The sequence below is a fragment of the Chenopodium quinoa genome, unplaced genomic scaffold (assembly GCF_001683475.1).
Source record: "Chenopodium quinoa cultivar QQ74 unplaced genomic scaffold, ASM168347v1, whole genome shotgun sequence".
Classification (NCBI taxonomy): domain Eukaryota; kingdom Viridiplantae; phylum Streptophyta; class Magnoliopsida; order Caryophyllales; family Amaranthaceae; genus Chenopodium; species Chenopodium quinoa.
In genome coordinates this window covers 4198528-4220915 of record NW_018744704.1, presented here as the reverse complement: position 1 = coordinate 4220915, position 22388 = coordinate 4198528, and the positions used below count along the sequence as shown (strand labels likewise).

General features: G+C 37.6%; 2 protein-coding genes across 2 annotated transcripts; one reads left to right on the top strand and one right to left on the bottom strand.

Annotated features, from left to right (window-relative positions):
- Window positions 1-1183: 1183 nt before the first annotated feature.
- Window positions 1184-4995, bottom strand: LOC110702832 (reticulon-like protein B9). The gene is made up of 5 exons (XM_021880575.1): window positions 4848-4995; window positions 2215-2395; window positions 1725-1866; window positions 1542-1611; window positions 1184-1452 (listed from the first exon to the last, which is right to left on the bottom strand). The coding sequence occupies exons 1-5, from the start codon at window positions 4948-4950 to the stop codon at window positions 1274-1276; spliced, it is 675 nt and encodes a 224-aa protein (XP_021736267.1). The 5' UTR covers window positions 4951-4995; the 3' UTR covers window positions 1184-1273.
- A 2070-nt stretch (window positions 4996-7065) lies between these two features.
- LOC110703000 lies at window positions 7066-18082 on the top strand. Its single transcript, XM_021880758.1, has 2 exons — window positions 7066-7209; window positions 17510-18082. The coding sequence occupies exons 1-2, from the start codon at window positions 7066-7068 to the stop codon at window positions 18080-18082; spliced, it is 717 nt and encodes a 238-aa protein (XP_021736450.1).
- Window positions 18083-22388: the final 4306 nt, after the last annotated feature.

Below are 22388 nucleotides of genomic sequence, written 5' to 3'. Positions count from 1 at the left end.
TTTAATGGCGGTAAGGAAAAGGAATGGAAAAGGCTAGAGGAGGGTGAGAAATCAATGATACTACTTTGGGTGAAACTCAAAAATAAAAATGGGTAAAGGAAATGAAAAAAAGTGACAAACAAACAACAAAGGGAATGATGTCAGTTCATTTCCTTTCCCTTTGATTATTAGCCCCAACCAAACGACCCCTTAATCCATAAGAGATAAAAGTCAAATGAAATTTTGTTGGATTTGTCTCATTCGTATGAAACTGGAGATAAAGTCTTTTTAAGACGCATCTTGAAAACCGCGAAAAGTCAAATGGGGCAAAATATTAGGGAGTGAGGGAGTAATATTAATTTTAAAAATGAGACATGTTTATGTGTCAATTAATTTCATTAAAGTTTAATTGTAATAGTCTTTGAGTTAAGGAAAAAAAAAAGAAAAGTCTTAGTATTATCCGTACATGTACATTATTTAAGCTAGTTATATACATATATTGATACAACAAGTTTCTGGTGTGGCCAACCGCACGGTGCAGCAGGGTGCTACATCAGTAACCCCTCTAGTAACACCTCAAGTAACCCCTCAAGTAACTCATCTAGTAACCCCTTAAGTAATCCCTCTAGTAACCCCTTAAGTAACCCTACTTAAGTACCCCCCTAGTAACCCCTAACCAAGTAAGTAACCCTAATCCTACACCACCTCAAAGCCTTAAACTCCACGCCACCACCACAATTCACCGAACCCACAACACAAACCCAGGTCCAACCAAATCCACAACCAAATCGTAAAAAAAAAAAAAAGAAAAAAACAAATACCTTAAAAATTAACAATGGCTTCGAATTTCACTTTAAATATGGCTAAAAAGGCCAAATTCGACCATGAAAACTCTAGTTTGGCCATGAAAACTCTAAGTCTAGAGTTTTCATGGTCGAATTTGGCATTAAATACACCACCCACGAAACCACCAAAAACCACCACCACCGACGAACGAACCACGTTAGAGAGAGAAAGTTTGAAAGAGAACATGAAAGGAGAAATCAGAGAGGAGAGGAGAGAGGACATATCTTAAAGGAGAAGAAGAAAAGAGGGGAGGGAAAGAGGAGAGAGAAGAATTTTTTTTTTTTTAAAAAAAACGCATATAAAACTTTGTGATATTGATATATACATTATACAATAATGTGTTTTTTCCTTTATGCCCCTGGATATGTTTTTGTGAATTTATCTTAATTAGGAGATACAATAGGCACTCATCTTTGCAATATAGAAATTGATAACAATGAACAAATTATCATTCTTTTAATCTTGTTTTTCGATCATAGTTTGGACCTCTTGGAATTTTTCCAAGGATGCTTTCATCAAACATCTTGTACCATTTCATCATTTCTCCATATATTTCTCCAATTATATAATTTACTTCATCTTCAAATTTCTCATATAGAAATGGCAATAGTTGCATACAAATATAGCCTGCAATAATTTCAAAAATAATTCAATTACAAGTAACCTCATATGTATTGTAATATATATGAATAAAAAATAGTTGATGTTAATCTTACTTGTGAACAAAAGATTTATGGAGGAAATGTAGTTGCCAAGTATTGATAGCATCAACAAACATCCAATTGTCTGTTTATTAAAAAAATAAAACCCAAATTATGTCACACTTTATAAACCAGAAAAATAATGTGTTTTTTTTTTTGAATTCTGAAATAAAAAATGAAATAATGAAGTTTCCTTACCATAAAGAAGTACATAATATTCTCCCGACATGCAATGTCTAGTAACATAGACAAACATAAGTTTATTCTGGCATGAATCATAGTGGCTACATTTTTGAATGTTGAATCCTGTATCATGATCTCTGGAATCTCAGGAGTTTTCCTACATCATAAGGAGTATATCATAATAATATTATTATTAATCACTTAAGGACATCAAACGACCGTAGTCTGACATGTCTAGTATTCCCTCTATCCTATAATATAGTGTCTGTTTTTATTTTTATAATCAAATTTTTAAAAATAACAGTAGTAACCAAAAAAATTCATTGGTTTAAATCAAAAATATGATCATGTGCTGATATTAGAATCATCTCAATGTTATGTTTTAAATATCAACTTTTTAAATGGTGCATTTAAAAAAAAAAAAAACACATATATTCGTACTTTATTTGGTTGTGGGTACATGATATGGAGTATAAACTAAACAACAATAGGAGAAATGATTTACCAGTTAAATAGTTCTGCTAGAGTGCACCAAATGAAGAACACGAGCAGTGTAGTAATGGATATGTGACAAACAAGGCTTACAAAACTGTATTCAATAACCGCAAATAAAAGCCATATGATAGTAATGCCGAGTAGAAGAATTGCCGACACTTTTGGCTTTCTCCATAACAAGATATCTGCCACTGCAAATGTAAAATAGAAACTTGAGTATCATAATATACTATATACACCAGGAAATTAATTCATAATTTATCTTATTATGCTTATGTCTAGATCAGATATAGAATTTCAATATAATTTAAGATTTTATTTAGGAAAAATTGTCAAAAATAATACAAACTTTGAGCGGTCCGTCAAAAACAAGTCAAACTTTTTATTATTTATAAATAAAACAAACTTTGGGGGGTGCCCACTTTAAACAAGTTATGACCGGTTGGTGACTTGATTAATAGATATTTAGGACATGTGTCATTGTTTTAACGATTTAATTTAATTTTTTTAAAAATTTATCTAATTTTTTTAATTTTTAAAAGATATAAAATAATATTAATTATTATTATTATTATTATTATTAATCTAATTTTTTTCTTTAAAAAAACCAACCCCCTCCCCACCAGCCACCCCTTCCTCGTCAACCCCTTGCCGGTGCTCCAGCCACCTCCCTCGCACCGGTGGCTCCGATCCCCGCATCCCTACCTCTCCCCTCCCCTCCCCAACTCCATGACAAACCCACAAAACCATTATCCCCCACCACCGAAAACCCCTAACCGCCGCTTCCATCACTCCTAAAACCCTAGCGATTAGGGTTTTCAGTGATGGGGAAGGGCTGGTTGCGGGTTTCGGGGCAAGACAGGGATGTTTCGTGGTTTTTTCTAAGGGAATTACGTTTATGGTGGTTTGGAGGGAAGGGAATGGGGTTTCCATGATGGTGGTTCGGAGAGAGGGGGAAGGCGAAGGTGGGGTAAGAATGGATGGCGGGCCGGCGTGGTAGCTGGCTGACGCCGCTAGGTTTGGGGGTGGTCATCCAGTTGTTGGTGGGGGAGGAGGGATTTTGGGGCCACAGGGGATTCGATGGTTTAGGCTGCACCGGGGAAGAGAGAAGGAGGAAGCGGGTGACGCGCGGGGGAGGGGGGTCGGCTTCGGCACTGGGGAGTGGGATCTGGGCGCGGCCGGCGCTAGAGGGTAGTGAGGGAGGTTGGCGGTGGTGGTGGCTGGTGGAGGAGATGGTTTTTTTTTTAAATATTTTATTTTTGAAGAAAATCTTTACAAATATTTTAATTGTTAATTAAAGTTGGTATTAAAAGTTAATTACATTATTAAACGAATTTATTAAAAAGAAAAAAAATTAACCGATCATTCAGGTTGCAAGTAAAATTACTTGTTTATAGCGAACACCCCCAAAGTTTGTATTATTTAGAGATAATCAAAAGTTTGACTTATTTTTAGCGGACCGTTCAAAGTTTGTATTAATTTTGACAATTTTTCCTTTTATTTATATAGTAATGATATACAAAGTATTAACTTGTGACACAATTCAACATATTGACTAGCTTTGTAATTTATACTTATAATAAATATAGTCATGCAAAATCTAATTTAAATCGTCTGAATGTATATTTTATTAATGTCTATTTTTTTAATAATTTTTATATGTCGGTATTTCAGTCTATTAATCATTGTTAATTATGTGTTGGCAAAACAGTATTAAAAGACTCGTGTCATAATATGTCGGTATTTAGGTACAATCATTTCCCATATATGTTTCCACCAAGGAGATACCTGATATTGTGGACGGTACAATTGCTATAGAACCGGAAATAGGAGAGGATTGTACTAATTGATAAAGTATATAAACTGATTATGAGTTTTAATCATAAGCTTAAGGATTTTCGTTAAGATGCTCCTTTAATATGGTATTAAAAGCCAGTGTGACACAAAGGTCATGAGTTCAAATCTCACTCACCCCCTACTTTCAAATAGAATATTTCGCACTGGGTATGAGGGGACCTATGTCTAACGGGCCTTGGTGCCATAATAATATAGGGTAATTAATAAGGGTAAAGTAGAAATGGTATACAAAAATATTTTCCATAAAATCAAAAAAAGAAATATATCAACTAAAAGAAACTTTTCAAAAAAAATATGCATCAACTAATTAATATATACAAAATTTTCCAAAGTTATTGGGGATTTGTGGATTCACTTTTCCTTTCCATGCCTACATATTTCATCAAAATAACAGTACAAATATAGATGTGCACACGAATTCCCATCACACTTTATACTATTAAAAGTAACAATAAATAATCATGCCACAACTTACCATCTAAAGCTCCAATCCGTCGTACATTATTTATACAACGTAAGTGTGAACTATTTTATGCATTAGAACGTATTGTTTGGGAGGATTTGGGTTAGTTTCGTTTTATTAAAGCTCAAGATACTTTTTTCATCCTTTAATCAATAAAAGTAGTTATTCTGATCCCCTTCTTAATTCATCTAATAAGGAATTAATACTTGTCAAAAAAAAAAAAAAAAAAAATTAGGAAGTAATACGTAGTATGTAATTAGTAGTATTAATGCATCATGCATGAGTTATAATAGTTAATTATAAAGGATTAAGTTGTGACAAACCTTCTCCACCACCAAGAGCTTCATGAATGGACCTTAGCCGACCGAACAGCCTCGTCGGAGCGGCTTCTTTGTTGTTGTAAATGCTCTCTTGAACGGATGTCATTTTGAAATTCTCTGGCTTGAGACTCTTGCAATAACGGAGCTACTAATATATACAAAGTACTTCGTAATATATAAGTATATAAGATTGTAGTTATATATACTGTACATTGAGGTTCTATACTTTGTATCCAAGAAAGAAATATAGCTAAGTTAGTAATTAAAGAAGAAAGGTATGCCTTGAAGAATGATATAGAAGCATGTTTACTGTTTTACTTTTCAAATTCGATCTCCAAATTCTTAATTGTTCCTTATCCAACATTAGTTCTTTGCTTATTCAGACCATTGCATTACATAATTAATTAAAATCTCATCTAATGGTTTTCTATTGCACGAGTCTTAATTGAACGTTGCCCTACTAGTTTTCTTCTGATTGCGTTACATACATAATTAAATCCCTATCCTTGGGTTTTGTATTGCTTGCATCAATATATTTGGTACCTTTGTTTCTTGATGGTATTAATACAATTAAGTATTAAGGACGAGATCTAGCGAGAGTAAACAGGTGGATAGGTGTAAGAAAAATAATGTGGATCAAGTAAGAAAGAGTGATCGAGTGAAAATATACATGTGGATATTAGAATACTACCTCGTCCATTTTTATACAACATTAACTTTTATCTTTTCAATTAGGACATTGTATTTTAAATAACTCGAGCAACATTTTTTTCTAGTGATTAATAAAATACTACCTTTGTTTCATATTGTTAAATACGAGTTTGGGCCACAGTCACAATCATGAGAGAGAGTTCACTTTACAAGTCTAAGGAGGTTCCATCCCAAAACATAAGGCCATAGGAGGAGTAGCACCTTAGCCTTATAAAGTGTTTAACTCTCTTTTCTTTTCTTAATGTGGGACACTTACATGTGTTGTTTGGGAAGACGCCTCAACACCCCCCTACACATGTAAGGTCTCTTTTCAATACAGCCACATGTGATGTATTATGGGGTCATAGTGCATTTTCACACTTCCCCTCACATGGACCCATTTAATTTAATTTGGCCTAAGGGGACATTAGGTTTTAAACCTATGCCTAGAGGTGGGCATGGGCCGTGTCGGCTCGCGGGCGGCACGGCACGGTGGCCCAGCAGTGGGCCGTGCCGTGAACAAAATTTTCGGAAATCGGCATGAGCATGGCACGGCACGGTCCCAGGCACAGTCATTTGGCCCGCGAGCACGGCCCGCAGGCACGACACGCGGCACGATCAGGCACGGCACGCGGCACGACCAGGAACGGCCCGCCCGCCAGGCCCGACCCGGCCTGTGCATAACGACTATAAACGACTACTTTCTTCCAACAGCCATAAACGGCTATATTAACGACTACTTTCAGCTTCCTAATTACTATAAATACTTCACTTCTTCCTCCATTTTTTTCCACAATTCATTAACTCATCTATTCTCAAATATCTTATTCTCTAATTCTCTTATTCTCTAATTCCTACTCTCTTATAATCTTTACTTCTAAAAAAAAACAAAAAAAAAAAACTCACATAATCTTTAGGATAATTAGTAAATTACCACCTAAAAATGTATCTGCTTTTGAATTAAACATCCATTTAATTTTTTATTTTATTTTACCACCCCTTAAATTAAATAATCACTCAGATTACCACCCATTTTATAATTCCGGTGGTTTTCCGTCTGTGGGCCCCACCTAACAGGTGGTAATTTAAAAAATTTCCCCATATTTTCATTTTTTCTCCTTCTTCCTACCTTCTTCAACCTTAAATCCTCCATTTTTCTCTTACCTTCGGACAAATTTTTCTTCTCCCCCCTCCCCCACTTTCTCTCTCCTCCATTTTTTCTATCAAAATGATGAAAAATTCTTCAAATTTAAGCAACAAAGCTTGGAGTATAGCTTCTTTAATGGCGGAGCTCCCTCTTTCTCCTTCCTCTTTTAATTTAATTAACAACTTTTGTAATTAAATCTGCACCCTATCTCCATTTGAGCATGTTACTAACTTCATTATTATTAAACAACATTTTCATCAAGAGAATAAAATTGCCAAGTCTGATTTCAGATTATTCTAGCTGTCAAAATATAAGTATGAGTGAGCATCTTTCTTTTATTCACATTGTACTATATCATTGAGGGTTCAAGATGGCTTATTGGCAATGGGAGAAGTGTCTGCTGCTTGTGGGGTGACAAATGGATACCCCTGCTTCCTGGAAACAGAATTACATCGAGTTCAAGACCTCGGAGATTTACTCTCTGAGTTTGAAGTGGCAGCTATTGCAAAGATAAGGATTTCTAAAGTGGTATATGATTGGAGTTGGGATGATCGTCAGAGATGATGTTGGGGATATCATGATGACTGCAAGTATGGGTATCTCTATTGCGTGCTCCCCATTAGAAGTTGAAGCTTAGGCTATTATGTTTGGTCTCAATCTGGCGTATGATGCGAGGTGCTTTGTTTGTCGTAGGAATGAGGAAACAATTGATCATATATTGCGTAGATATCCGGCATTGAGAGATGTGTGGAGAAGGTTGAGTCTTCCATCCCATTTGATAGACACAAACACTAACTTAAGAAAACCCCTAATTCAATTAAAATAAGAACCCTAATTTAACAAAACCCCCAATTCAATTGAAGCATGAACCCTAATTTCAGAAAAAACCCAATCCAATAATTACAAAAGTTGTAATTAAATTAAAAGAGGAAGGAGAAAGAGGGAGTTCCGCCATTAAAGAAGCTATACTCCAAGCTTTGTTGCTTAAATTTGAAGATTTTTTCATCATTTTGATAGAAGAAAAATGGAGGAGAGAGAAAGTGGGGGAGGGGGGAGAAGAAGAATTTGTCTGAAGGTTAGAGAAAATGGAGGATTGAAGGTTGAAGAAGGTAGGAAGAAGGAGAGAGAAAAATTCGAGGGAAAAAATGAAAGTATGGGGAAAATTTTTAAATTACCACCCGTTAGGTGGGGCCCACGGACGGAAAACCACCGGAATTTTAAAATGGGTGGTAATTTGAGTGATTATTTAATTTAAGGGGTGGTAAAATAAAAATAAAAAATTAAACGGGTGGTTAATTCAAAAACAGGTACATTTTTGGGTGGTAATTTACAAATTATCCTAATCTTTAATTCTCTAATTCTCTCAATTATAAAAATTAAAAAAAAATTATAAGTTCGGGAAATTAATTAGCGGAAAGCAATTGAAGCGTCGTTGTAAGATCTAACTCAACGTTATTTTAATTTGTTGTTGTTATTGTTGTTGTTGTTGTTATTAGGAAAAATTCATGGCAATAATCCGACCTTTAGCCCATTCTTTTTTAATAATCCGACCTTTGGGGGTTTTTAATTTTTATTGGTCCCAACCGGTCATGTAACCTATTATAACAGGTTACATGACACATGGCGGCATGTGATTGGTAAAAAAAAATTAAGAAAAAAATAAAAAAAAAACAAAAAAAGGAAAAAAAAAAAACCTAGCCACCCTACCCCCACCCACTGCTAGTCCTCTCTCTCCGCTGCTGGCGAACCCTCCCTCCGCGGCGGCCGGCGAACCCAATCCCTTACCCTTTTCTCTCCCCCACCCACGACACCACCCCTCCCACCCTGCCGGAAACAACCCTCTCCCCATCCCCACCCGAAACGCCACCCAAAACCCAAACCCCGTCAGAAAACCATCAAACCCCCCCCCCCGATTTTCCTCCTTGGTTGCTATGCTGCTCTTCGATCTTCCCATTCAACCATCAAAACCGTTCAACATCATCAACAACTAGTATCACAAAATCTCAACCATTTGATTTAGCATCCCGATTGAGGAGCGCCTACTCCGTTTTTTAATTGAAATCGAGCTGAATCTATGCTTTGTTGCTTCAATTTGTGGTTGCTGCCGCTTATTGAGAGGTGTGGCTGCTGGTTTGTGGTGGCGCGGTGGTGGGGGGAGGGGCGACGGGTTTTCTCGAGGTGGGAGTTCGATAAAGGAGGGAATTGAAGGAGTGCGGTGGGAGGGTGGGTCGCGTCACCGGCGTGGGGGAGGGGGGAAATCGGCGTGCAGGGGGAGGGGGAAAACCGGCACAGGGGGATGGTGGTTCTGGGGTTTGGGTGGTGTATCTGGAGTAAGGCGGTTTTCGTGGTGGTGGTTGACGATGAGAGTAGGCTAGCTGGTGGAAGGTTGTGGCTGGGGTGGTTTTCGTGGTTGACTTGGATGGGGGCAACGATTTATGTGGCTTAATTGGTGGTGGGGGTTGCTGCTAGGGGAGGGGAAAAGGGAGTAGTTGGCTGATTGGTGGTGGGGGTGGTGGTTTGGGTGGTGGTGGGGATGGTGGTGGGCTGCCAAGGGAGTGGCTGCCAGGTGAATTATTTGTGTTTTTTAATTTTTTTTTGACCAATTATGTAATGACACGTGTATTTTAAAAAAAAATTACCTCTTCAACCGGTTTCTGGTCAAATGGGACCTATAAAAATTAAAGATTCCCAAAGGTCGGATTATTAAATAATAATCGAAAGGTCGGATTATTAAAAAAGAATGGGCTAAAGGTCGGATTATTGCCATGAATTTTTCCTTGTTATTATTATTATTATTATTATTATTATTTTTATTATTATTGTTATTGTTATACATTAATTTATTATTATTGTTATAATTATTGTTCTTGTCACTATTATTATTGTTCTTGTTATTATTATTGTTGTTAGTATTATGTTATTGTTATTATTATTTGTATTATTATTATTATTATTATTGTTGTTGTTGTTGTTGTTGTTGTTGTTGTTGTTGTTGTTGTTGTTGTTGTTGTTGTTGTTGTTGTTGTTGTTGTTGTTGTTTGTATTATTATTATTGTTGATATTATTATTGTTATTATTATTAATCATGGCATCAAACCCGAACCCTTCTTTCTTCTCTAGGAAAGCCAAGTCAAAACGTACTAGTACTAGTAGGGAATCACCAAATTCAAACACTTTAATGCCCCCCCCCTAATATGTCCAATCCGAACCCTTCCACCCCCTTCTTCCATCCCCAAACCATGGGAGGATTCGAACAATTTGACAATATGTCTCCTTGGATTATGTCTAGTTCGGGATTTCAACAAAACCAATTCTCACCTCATTTATACGGCTCACAACATGAACTTTCTTATCAAAGTACCCAATGTAGCCAAACAAATGCCACCGAGTCAAGTGAACAATCCACCCAAATTCCAAACACATTAGAATGGTGTACCGAAGAGGAACTTGTCAATACCAATCGAAAGTGTTTGGGGATATTTTCAATTAAGTAGAGATGGAACCAAAGCCAAGTGTAAGGCATGTAACAAAATTTACTCGGCCGAAACCAAGGGAGGGATGGGACACCTTTGTAGACATATAAAAAAATGTGGTGGTCCATCTAGTGATCCAACTCAACCTAAAATTTCTCAATTCCATCCACATGGCTTCACTTACAATTATGAGAGAGATAGAGATGAACTTGGGAGAATGTTAGTACATGCCGAACAATCTTTTCTTTTTGCCGAAAATGATCCCTTTAACAATTACATTAACTGATCATTACAACCCCAACACAAAAAAATCTCTAGAAAAACTGTCCGTTCGGCTACCATGAAATCTTTTCTAGAGTACAAATTGAAGTTATATGATGAATTAAGTAATATTACTTTTAGAGTTTCTTTGACTGTTGATGCATGGGATAGCGGTTACGGATATCACTATTTGTGAGTGACTTGTCATTGGTTGGATACTGATTGGTTATTACAAAAATGCATTATCCATTTTAAAATGCTTGAATACCCCCACACCGGTCTTAATATTTCTCATCATTTTATGCAAGCTATTGATGCATATAATCTTAGGCCCAAAATCATGTATATGACTTTTTATAATGAAACTTCTATGACAGTTTGTGCAAATTTAGTTAAACCACAATTGACCGATGTAATATAAGATGGAGATGCACTTCATATTAGATGCATTTGTCATGTTCTTAACTTGTGTGTGAAGGATGGAACACAAGCAATTGGTCCATTTTATCACAAAATTAGGAATGCTATTATGTCTATTAACAGCTCTAACATGAGATTTCAAGAATGGAAAGCTTTTTGCAGGCAATAAAGGATAAAGGCTATTAAAATACCAACGGATTGTGCAACTTGGTGGAACTCCACCTATGAAATGTTGAGTAGGGCAATCGAGTACAAGGGTCCATTAACAATTTTTTTATAATAAAAAATTTCCACAATTTGCTTTACTAGATGATGATTGGTCTAATTGTGAAAAATATATGCAGTTTTTACAATTATTATATAGTATGACACATTGTTTTTCTTCTATTTATAATCATTGTGCTCATTCTTTTCTTAGCAATGCATGTTTACTTGCACAACTTTTCGATGAAAACCGATTACAACACGATTATGATGGATATCTTCCATCAATGGAGGAAAAATGGCGTAAATATTACACTAATATTCCTATAATTTATATTTTTGCTTCTATATTAGATCCAAGGCAAAAGTATGATGGCACATTTTTATTAATTGATATTTATTTTCAATGCATGAATTTTGAAGATGATGTTGAATCTTATAAAACTAATGTGACCAATCAATTTATTTCCTTATATAGAGTTTATTAATCTAAATATGGAACCGTAACTCGATTTGCTCCTTCTCAAACATCCAAAAATGTAAGTAAAAGGGCCAAAGGTTTATATGCAAAAGCTACTAATATGATATCTAAGTTTTTAGGTACCGAATCATCCTCTAGGAGAACACAAAGCGATGTTTCGGAGTTGCAAATGTACTAAGTTACGACTTCATGAAAGGCATGGATGACGAAGAGAAGTACGGCCTCGACATCCTTGATTGGTGGAAAGCACAAAGCACGAAACATCCAATTTTGGCGGCAATGGCTCGTGATATTTTTGCTATTCAAGTCTCCTCCATTGCCTCCGAAGGAGCTTTTAGTGTGTCAGGAAGGGTTTTAGATGATAGAAGAACAAGACTAAAACCCGAAACACTTGAAATGTGTGTTTGTTTCAAGGATTGGTTGGATGCCGAAACTCGCTGCCAAGATCGTACTTATGCACAAAACGATGACGATAAAGGAACGTTGGGTTCTACTAGTTCTCAATCAATTCAATTGGCCGATGAAGTTGAACAACAACAAGAAGAAGACGAAGACGAATAATTAGATTATTACATACTATTAATTATAGCTAATTTTTGTATTATTGAACCCCGTATAATAAAATAAGCTATAAAGTTAAGTTATTCATCAATTATTGTACGATTTTTATCATTGTAATTATTGTATTATCGATTTATCGTACCGGCGTATAATAAAATTAAATAAGTTATTCATCAAATTTTGTGTTATCGCACTCGTAAATTTTTTAATTATTGTGTTATCGCACTCGTAAATAAGTTATTCATCAATTAATAAAATTATTTAAATATACTCATTTTAAAAGGTTGTTCAAAAAAAATATATACCAAAAATTTTATTCGGGATGGTCCGCAGCCAGGCACGGCCTGACACGCCAGGCACGTGGGCCGTGCCGTGCTGTGGGCTGGGGTGTGCCAAAAGGTGGCCCGGCACGGCACGGCCCGCGAAGTGGCAGGCACGACACGATCTGACACGAGCCAACACCAGGCACGGCCCGCGGTGGCCCGGCACGGCACGGTGCCCACCTTTACCTATGCCCATTTGCCTATTTCAACTAGTGTACGTTATAAAAGACTCATAGTTGAAGACATGTCTAATTAAATATATAATCATAACAAATCGTGTAATTGCACGGAAAAATTTATATGTATGATCTTTAGAAGCATTTATTTGAAGGATCCCTGATTTATCTCATTTGTTAGCGGTGTTTTTTTTTTTTTTTTTTTTTAATCAATTTTATCTTAAATTTAAGGAAGATCTAATTTCCCCTTTGATAAATGAAACTTATTTATTATGAAGATAAACTTTGATTTACTCCATTTAGTTTAATTAATAAAATTAATTCATTGACAAAAAGGCCACAATTACAAACAGGGAAGCCATTAAAATACATGGGATGTCGATTGACTCCGTAATAAAAATATGATTAGTTGTTGGTGTACCCATTTCATAAAGATAATTAGTTGAGTAATGGAGGTTGCTGATGATCGAATAGGAGATATTATAATGGACGAAGGGTTATTCCAATGAAAAATGAGGTTACATACTTTTGTGAGTCATACTAGCTTTTCTTTTAATAATCAAAACAAAAAAGCGAGATTACTTGAATGAACAAATAAAGTAACTTTTTTTTTCATTAACTAATGTTAGAATTGATCAATGTTATTCTTATGGAAAAAAAAAAAATTAGGTTATCACCCAGGTGAATAAATAAAGTTACTCATTTGATTAATCAGACTTACCCTTATTAACAAATTTGATTACATGAGTGACCTTATATTATCATGTGCCTGACCTAGGGGTGGGACTTTTCAAACCGAACCGTGAAACCGTCTGTTACCGAACCGAACCATCACGGACCGAACCGTTTATAACCCGCTAATTTTAAACCGAAAACTGAACTGAACCGTATAATGTCAAACCGAAACCGAACCGAACCAATTAATGTTAACTCGTTACGAACCATAAACCAATAACAAACCAAACCGTTTATAAACCGAAACCGTTTGAACCGATTAATGTTAACCCGCTAACTGTTTAAACCGAACCGTTTATAAACCGAAACCGTTTAAACCGTAGGAAAAAACCGTTTAAATCGAACCATTTACAACCCGCTAAGCGTTTAAACCGAACTGTTATAACCCATTAAACCGTTTAAACCGAACTATTTTCAAACCGCAACCCGTTTAAACCGATCCGATTACAAACTATTTAAACCGAACCGTTTACAACCCGTTCCATTCAAATTGAACTATTTACAACCTTTAACAATTTGTTAGAATTCCACGAAATATATTTGATGTTTAATGTAATTTACTAGTACAATTTTTTTACATATAATTATTGATTTAAATTTGTAAATTTTTTTGCTATTATAAAATTAAAATTATATTCTTGTATAACTAAATTAGGAGTTATAAATTAAATAAAAAAATGAAAAAATTTGGCTACCCACCCACCACCGTAACCCACCCTAACACCACCCCCGCCGTCACCCCAGACCCACCCTAACACTACCCCCCACCCACCACCGTTACCGTAACCCACCCCCACCCCACCACCGTTACCGTAACCCACCCCCACCCCACCAACGTCAACCCAGACCCACCCTAACACCACCCCCACACCCACCATAATTACCGTAACCCACCCCACCCCACCCCACCACCCACCGTAAATAAAAAACCCAGACCCAAACCTTACCCCACCCCATCCACCACCGTCACCGTAAATAATAAAAACCCAGACCCATACCCCACCCCACCTACCACCATCACCGTAACGTACCCCACCCCACCCCCTTAACAAACCCCACCCCACCCCACCCACCACCGCCACTGTAAAAAAAAAAAAAAAAAAAAAAAACAGACCCAACCCCAACCACACCCACCACCGTCACCGTAACACACCCCACCCCACCCCATACAAAAAAATCGAAAAAAAAACCCAAACCCACCGTAACCCCACCCCACCCACCCCCACGAAACCCAACATCCTCAAAACCCCCCAACTCACTCTAATTTCTCACCCACCATAAAACTCCCTCCCTCCCTCCCTCCCTCGAAAAATCCTCCCTCCCCACCCACCCGAACCCAGTCTAACCGCCGCCACACCCACCCTAACTCGGCCCCCTCCGTTGCCCACAACTTGGAAAAAAATTAAAAAGAAAAACAGAAAATAAAAAAAGGAAGAACGAAAACACCTTATATATTAATCCTGAATTTGGCCTCAAATTTGGTTTTAAAAGGCCAAATTTGATCATGAAACAACTAGATCTAGAGTTTCGTGGTCGAATTTGACCATAAAAACCGTCGTGCGTGGTGTCGGTGGACGGAGACGGAGAAACGAGATGGAAGAAAGGAGAACATAGACGGAAGAAGGGAGAAGAAGGAAGAAGAAGAAAGGAAGAAGGAAGAGGAGATGAGAGAGAAAATGAGAGAGCAGTGAGCATATTATTGATAATATTACAGAAGAGGATTAAGAAAACGAGAGAGAAATCAAAAAGAGTACTAAAGAGACGATGGTAAGAGTGATCTGATTGGTGGAAAAGAAAACACACGGATCGTGAATTGGAATGTGTGCGATGATAGGCCGTTAGATGACATGCAAATCAATGGCTGATATTTAATATAAGACGGTGACACGGATCATGGGATAATGGATTTGGATAGTATGGTTTTTTTATTCATAGATACGTACTAATAAAAACACTACTGTACTCTTAACTTTATGTAACTTATAAATTGTAAGAAACACAAATGTTTGGAAATTGGAATTGATTCAATATGACATATTTAATGTATATTAGTTATATGTATATCAGTATATGTAATAAATAATAATGTATGGTACGATTGGTATCATACTATCATTGGTATGTATAGATAATCGATAAATGTATCTGATTATTAAAACTTAAAACAGTTGATGATCGATCTAATTGAATACTTCTACTTCCCCACCCGTTTTCTTTAACTTGCAAGTTGCAACATATATATGTTGCAGCCTTGTAGGCACGTAATCTTAAAAGGTGATTAGAGAGGGTAAGACAACAGAGTAATTCAGCAATATAACTTAAACACCAAAATTATGGAATAGTTACAAACAATTGTCAATTATTACTTTATTAGACTAATGGGAAATTGAATAATCGTGATTTTAATTAAACATCCGAATATAGTTCCGTAACATTAAATTATTAGTTTATTACAATATCAATTATCGATTTATCGTATTCAAAGTACCAATTCATCAAATCATGGTTATGACGTGATCTTTAAAACAATTAAAACAAGAAGCTGATAGCCTGATAATATTTGATAATGAAACAATAATACATTAATACCTTATAAATTTGTAATAGACTAATATTTAATAAACAACAACAAGACTATAACCACATTTGAAACATAACACATTAACATGATATAGAATGAATGAGAATTTCTGTAATTCTATATAATCTGATATCTGAATCGATTTATCGTATTCAAAGTAGCAACTCATCAAAACATGGTCATGACACGATATCTAAAACAATCCAACAAGAAGCTGATAACCTAATAATATATATTTAATAATGAAACAATAATACATTAATACATTATAAATTTGTAATAGACTAATATGATAATATCGAATAAACAACAACAAGAGTATAACCAAACTTGAAACATAACATATTAACATGATATAGAATAATTGAATAAATGAAGATTTGTGTAATTATATATAATCCGATGTCTGAAAATAAAGTGACGAAGTCCCAACTTTATATAAAACGAAAATAGCTAACCGGTCAAAAATCTCTTAAAACCCAATTTCTACTCGATCCATTATTTTTTTCACCAACCTATGCCGACCCGCTAATGAAATGGAAATACTAGTCCCAACTTGATATAAAACAAAACGCGCTAACTGGTCAAAACCACTTTTTAGAACTCGATTTCAACCCGATCCAATTTAACTGATTACCAAACTAACCCGAACGATTTTAGCACCAAACCGAGTATAATCCGAACCGATATGAATCGAACTAGCATTAACCCGGGTAAACCCGCCCCTGAACCGACCCATTTCAAAATAATCCGTTCATGACCCGAACCGATATGAACCCGGACCGACGTTGACCCGGTAAAACCGCCCCTGAACCGATCCGTTTCAAACCGGTCAGATCATGACCCGAACCGTTTATAAACCGAACGTGCATTGACCCGGGTAAACCCGCCCCTGATCCGACCTGTTTCAAACCGACCCGATTATTAACCGAACCGTTTAAAAACTGAACCGGCATTGACCCGAGTAAATCCGCCCCTGAAGCGACCCGTTTCTAACCGATCTGATTATGACCCGAACTGTTTATAAACCGAACCGTTTATGACCCGAACCGAATTTAAATCGTACAAAAATAAACCGAAATCGAACCGACCTGTGACTAATCAAAACCGAACTGAACCGACCCGCCGTCTAAATGAAACCGTTTTAACCCGAACCGTTTCAAACCGAAACCGTTTCAAACTGAGGTCAAACCGAACTGCCAGACCGAAGTCCCACCCCTAGCCTGACCACACACAAAAGTTGCGTGCCTTGAATGTGATAATAATAGTTTTTCTTTCTCTAAAAAATATATACTTCATATGCATGTATAGAGTCTCAAAAACTCCCTCTTCCTATTATATTGTTTCAAAAAAACTCCTTCAAAAGATAGGGTTTCGCTCCATTGCAAAAAAGAATTGACCTTCGTCCTGTGCGGCCAATCTCCGGTGCTATGGTGGATGATATTGTGGATAAGTGTTCTGCCCTTTGACTGAACGATGACGAGGGGAGTGTGGTTGATTTAGGCACCATTAATAGCCCAAAGAATGAAGAGAACCTTGCGCTATTGTTGGTGGGAAGATTATGCACGTCTAGATCATATAATGTTGAGGCTTTTAAGTGAACAATGTTCAAGGTCTGGGCTCCGATAGAGGGTTTGATTATCCGAACGCTAAGCCCTAACCTATATGCGTTCCAGTTTTTTTATTGGCGGGATAAGGAGAAAGTGTTTAATGGGAGATCATGGTGCTGGGATAATAATCTGATTGTGTTGAATGAAGTCCATGGAGACGAACAGCCGGAGCAGGTAAACCTCCAATTATCTCCATTCTGGGTAAGGGTTTGTAAATTACCTTTTAATTGTCGATCTGATGAATATGTTAAAGCTTTGGTTACTGGTCTGGGGGAATTGATTGAACTAGAACCGGATGCCCTTGGTTTAAACCGATATAGGAGAGTGCAAGTTTTGATTGATGTGGATAAGCCTTTGCGCAGATATCAAAGAGTTGGTGATAAAGGAGGGAATGAGATTAAGATTGAATTTAAATATGAACGCCTCCCTTATCTTTGCTTTGCTTGTGGTGTAATTGGGCACTCTGAGAAAGATTGTTTGATGGTGTCCGAAGAAGAAAAGGAGAAACGCTTGGGGTGGGGCTTATTCCTTAGAGCCTCACCTAGGAAGGGGAAAGCCAAAGAGTTGAGGAGGTAGATCAAATCTCTAAGGGAAGGCGCCAATTGTTTGTAACGAGGGAGTCAGAACAGAACATTAATACTATTGATAGTGTGGAGAAAAACTTGTCTATGTGTGAGAATAAGGTTGGGAGTGGTGAAATTGTAGAAGCTACAACTACTGTTGAAGAAAAGGAAGAAGAGATCATTGTGAGTGGAATTATATGTAATGAGGTGGCCCCAAGTAAGATTTTTTCCTTTGCAGCAATAAAAGGTTCTTCTTCTAAGTTGAGTGGAGGGAGGTTTGTTTGGACCAACCCCGCCAAGGCCAATGAGCCTTCTTTGTTGGAACTGCCGGGGGATGGGCAACCCCTGGATAGTTCGTAGACTCTGGAAGTGGAGTACTCGTTATGCCCCTGACATGGTGTTCATTTCAGAGACTATGATCTGTAAATTGGATGTTGAAGGTATTAAGGGGAGGATCGGTTTTTCTAGTGCTTTTGGTGTTTCTAGCAGGGGAAAATCGGGAGGTCTTTGTCTTTTTTGGAATGAGGTAAAGGTGGACTTTACGCTTGTGTCTTTCTCTCAAAACCACAATTGTGGTGATGTCATGAGAAAAGGTGTGAAATGGAGATTTGTCGGTATTTATGGATGGCCGGAATCGGCTAATAAATGTCGAACTTGGAAACTCATACAACCTTTATGTGAGGGAGTTGATTTGCCAATCATTTTTGGGGGAGATTTCAATGAAATTCTCATGTATGACGAGAAGGAGGGGGGTTCAGATCGTGAGAGGAGGGAAATGGCGAATTTTTGAGAAGCTATGAATGTTTGTGAGCTTAAAGACTTGGGATATATGGGCTAATGGTGGACTTGGGAGAGGGGTGATTATGAGGTTTCGAAGGTTCGTGAATGCCTTGATCGATACATTGCTTCATCGTCTTGGATTAGACTCTACCTGGGGGCTTATGTTGAGCATTTTATTAAGATACTGCTCTGATCACACGCCAATCCTCACTCACATTGATGATAGCAAAGGTCGTAAGAAAAAGGGCAAGAAAAGATTTAAATTCGAGACGGCGTGGTTATTGGACGAGTCTTGTGAGCCTACTGTGCGTGAAGCTTGGAATGCCGCTGCAGGGAATAACGTTGTTTTAAAACTGATGATGGTGGGGAATCGGTTGCTGGACTGGAGTAAAGGGAAATTCGACGGCATTGGTCTGAAAATTGAAACCACTGAAGCAGCCTTACGTGTAGCCCAGTAGAACAGTATTTCTTCCAAGAGCTTGATGCTTTACATGAGAAATATGAAGCTAACTGGTTTATTCGCTCCAGAGTCGCTGAAATTCGAGATGGGGATAAGAATACAAGCTATTTCCACCACAAGGCATCACAACGAAGGAAGAAAACACTATTGATTGGCTCTATAATTCGAATGGGGAGTGGCAAGAGGAGGAAGGGGAGATCGAAGGGGTGGTATATATGATTATTTCAAGGGGCTTTTCATTTCTATTTTACCATCTAATGCGGCTCTTGATGACATTTTGCAACATGCTCAAGCTCATATTTCTCCAGAACAAAATTCAGATTTGCTTAAACCATATTTTAAGGAGGAAATCTTCTTTGCTCTACAGCTCATGCACCCTTGTAAAGCCCCGGACCCGATGGTATGCATGTAATTTTTTATCAAAAATTTTGGCATATTATTGGTGACGATGTGACTAATTTTGTTAGTGATATTCTTAATGGCTCTTCATCCCTGTAGCTGATTAATAACACTAACATTGTTTTAATCCCGAAAGTGAATGCCCCGAAATCGACTGCTGAATTTTGTCCTATTAGCTTGTGTAATGTTTTATATAAGCTTGTATCTAAAGTGTCAGTGATGAGGTTGAAGTTGATTTTTCCTGGTATTATTTCTGAGAATCAGAGTGCATGCGTTTGTCTCGGGTAGATTAATAACTGACAATGCCCTTATTGCTTTGGAGTTGTTTCATACGATGAAAAAGAGGAGTAAGGGGAAGAAAGGCACCATAGCTCTGACGCTCGATATGAGTAAGGCGTATGATAGAGTTGAGTGGGGGTTCTTGAGAAAGCTGTTACTCACCATGGGTTTCGATGGAAAATGGGAAAACTTGGTCATGAGATGTGTGTCGACGGTGAGATACTCTTTCATTGTCAACGGCAAGATATGTGGCGATGTGGTTCCAACCCGGGAACTTAGGCAAGGGGACCCCCTATCCCCTTACCTATTTATTATAGTGGCAGATGCTCTTTCTTCAATGTTGCAGAGTAAAGTCCAAGCCGGGTTGCTTCATGGAGCAAGGGCGAGTCGCAATGGTCCGATAATATCTCACCTTCTTTATGCAGTTGATAGTCTCCTTTTTGCTAGAGCTAATCGACGAGAATGTGAAGCCATAGTTGATATCCTCAACAAATACAAAGTAGCATCCGAATAGGAAATTAATTATGAAAAGTCGGAAATTTCTTTCAGTAAAGGGGTAAGCTAGACAAGAGCAAAAAGATGAGTTGATGAGCGTTCTGAAAATGCGACAAGTTGATAGACATGAGAAGTATCTTGACATTCTGACTGTGGTCGGGCGTTCGAAGAAAGTGGTGTTCGAGGCTCTGTTGGATAGGATATGGAAAAAGCTCCTAGGGTGGAAAGAAAAGCTTTTATCCCGTGCCGAGAAGGAGGTTCTTTTGAATTATGTCATTCAAGAAATTCCGACATAACTTATGGGTGTTTATAAATTTCCTTGCACGGTGATTGAGAAAATCCGGAGTGCAATGGCTAGATTTTTTTGGGGCCAAAAAGGTACAAGACGGAAGATACATTGAAGGAGTTGGGCAGCCCTTTGTACTCCAGGGATGCGATTTAGGGATCTAAGTGTGTTCAATGACGCTCTTCTTGGCAGACAAGCATGGAGTCTTGTTCATAAAGAGGATTCTCTCCTAAGCAAAGTAATGAAAGCAAAGACTACCCAAACTATTCTTTCCTTGATGCATCTCTGGGATATGCGGGATGATATTCTTGGTGAAGTGTTTGGAGCACGAAATCACTTGTGAAAGAAGGTGTTATATGGATGGTTGGGATTGGCTCGATGATAAACATTTGGGGTAAGGCTTGCTGATGAAGGTGGAAGGTTTGTCACAACCCAGGCGTGTGAAGGCTTAAATCAGGTCTGTGATCTTATCGATTTTGATAGGTTGGAGTGGAATGTGGACCTAATTATCTCACATTGTAATGAGAGAGATCAGAAGTTTATCTTATCAATTCCATTGAGTGTGAGGGAACTGAAAGATATGTTGACTTGGGCGTTTTCGAATGATGGTTTGTATTCGATGAAGACAACTTACATGCTTGGAAAAGGGTGCAACTTCGATGACTTTCATCAGGTTTGGAGAATTATTTGGGCATGGAAGTGACTCCTAAAATGCGGCATTTCCTATGGCGTATTTTCACAAGTACGCTTCCCACTAGAGCTCTTCTGGTTGAGAGTCACCTTTTAGATGATGCCTTATGTCCATGGTGTAAGATTGAAATTGAGACCTGTAATCATGCTCTCTTTGACTGCTTGCGTGTGAAAGAACTATGGGAGGACAGTGGTTGTGTGGGCTTGCGGAATAATGGGAGGACTGATTTTTGTAGTCTGATTGAGAGTTGGGATAAAGCAGATGTCAAGCTGAGGCACAGAGTAGCCTTTCTGATGTGGTGTATGTATATGGGGAAAGAGGAACCTGAAGGTGTTTGAACTTTGAGGATAAGTTCACTCCAAATACCATCCTCTTGAATCGGGTCACCAGGTATGTCGATGAGTATGGGCAATATAATAAGAAGATCTACTCACTTCCTACATTGAAGCGGGCAGCATAGTAGTAAACGTTGGATTGCTCCTCCTAAGGGAGTCATTAAAATAAACACTTATGCTTCCTTAGCTGTGGAAGGTTGGGTGGGGCTTGGAGCAGTTGCTCTTGACAAGGATGGAAAGGTTTTGCTTCCGGCCACTCGTAGATTGAGAGCTTGGTTGCCACCCGAAATAGCTAAAGCTAAGGCTCTATGTTTGGCTGCTCGTCTTGCAAAGAAGTATGGCTACAGGGATATTATAATTGAAACGGATTGCCAAGTTATAATGAACCGTCTTTCTAAAGGTGCAGTATATTTTTCTGATCTAGATGGTGTCTTGGAGGACATTTTATTTTTATGTAGTAGTTTTAATTTTGTTTCTTGGGCTCATATTAAGAGGGATGGCAACAATGTTGCACGTCACTTAGCTAGATTAATGCCCTTTGGTGTAGAACAAGTATGGGTGAATCATTGTCCTCCTGAAATATCTCCGTATGTA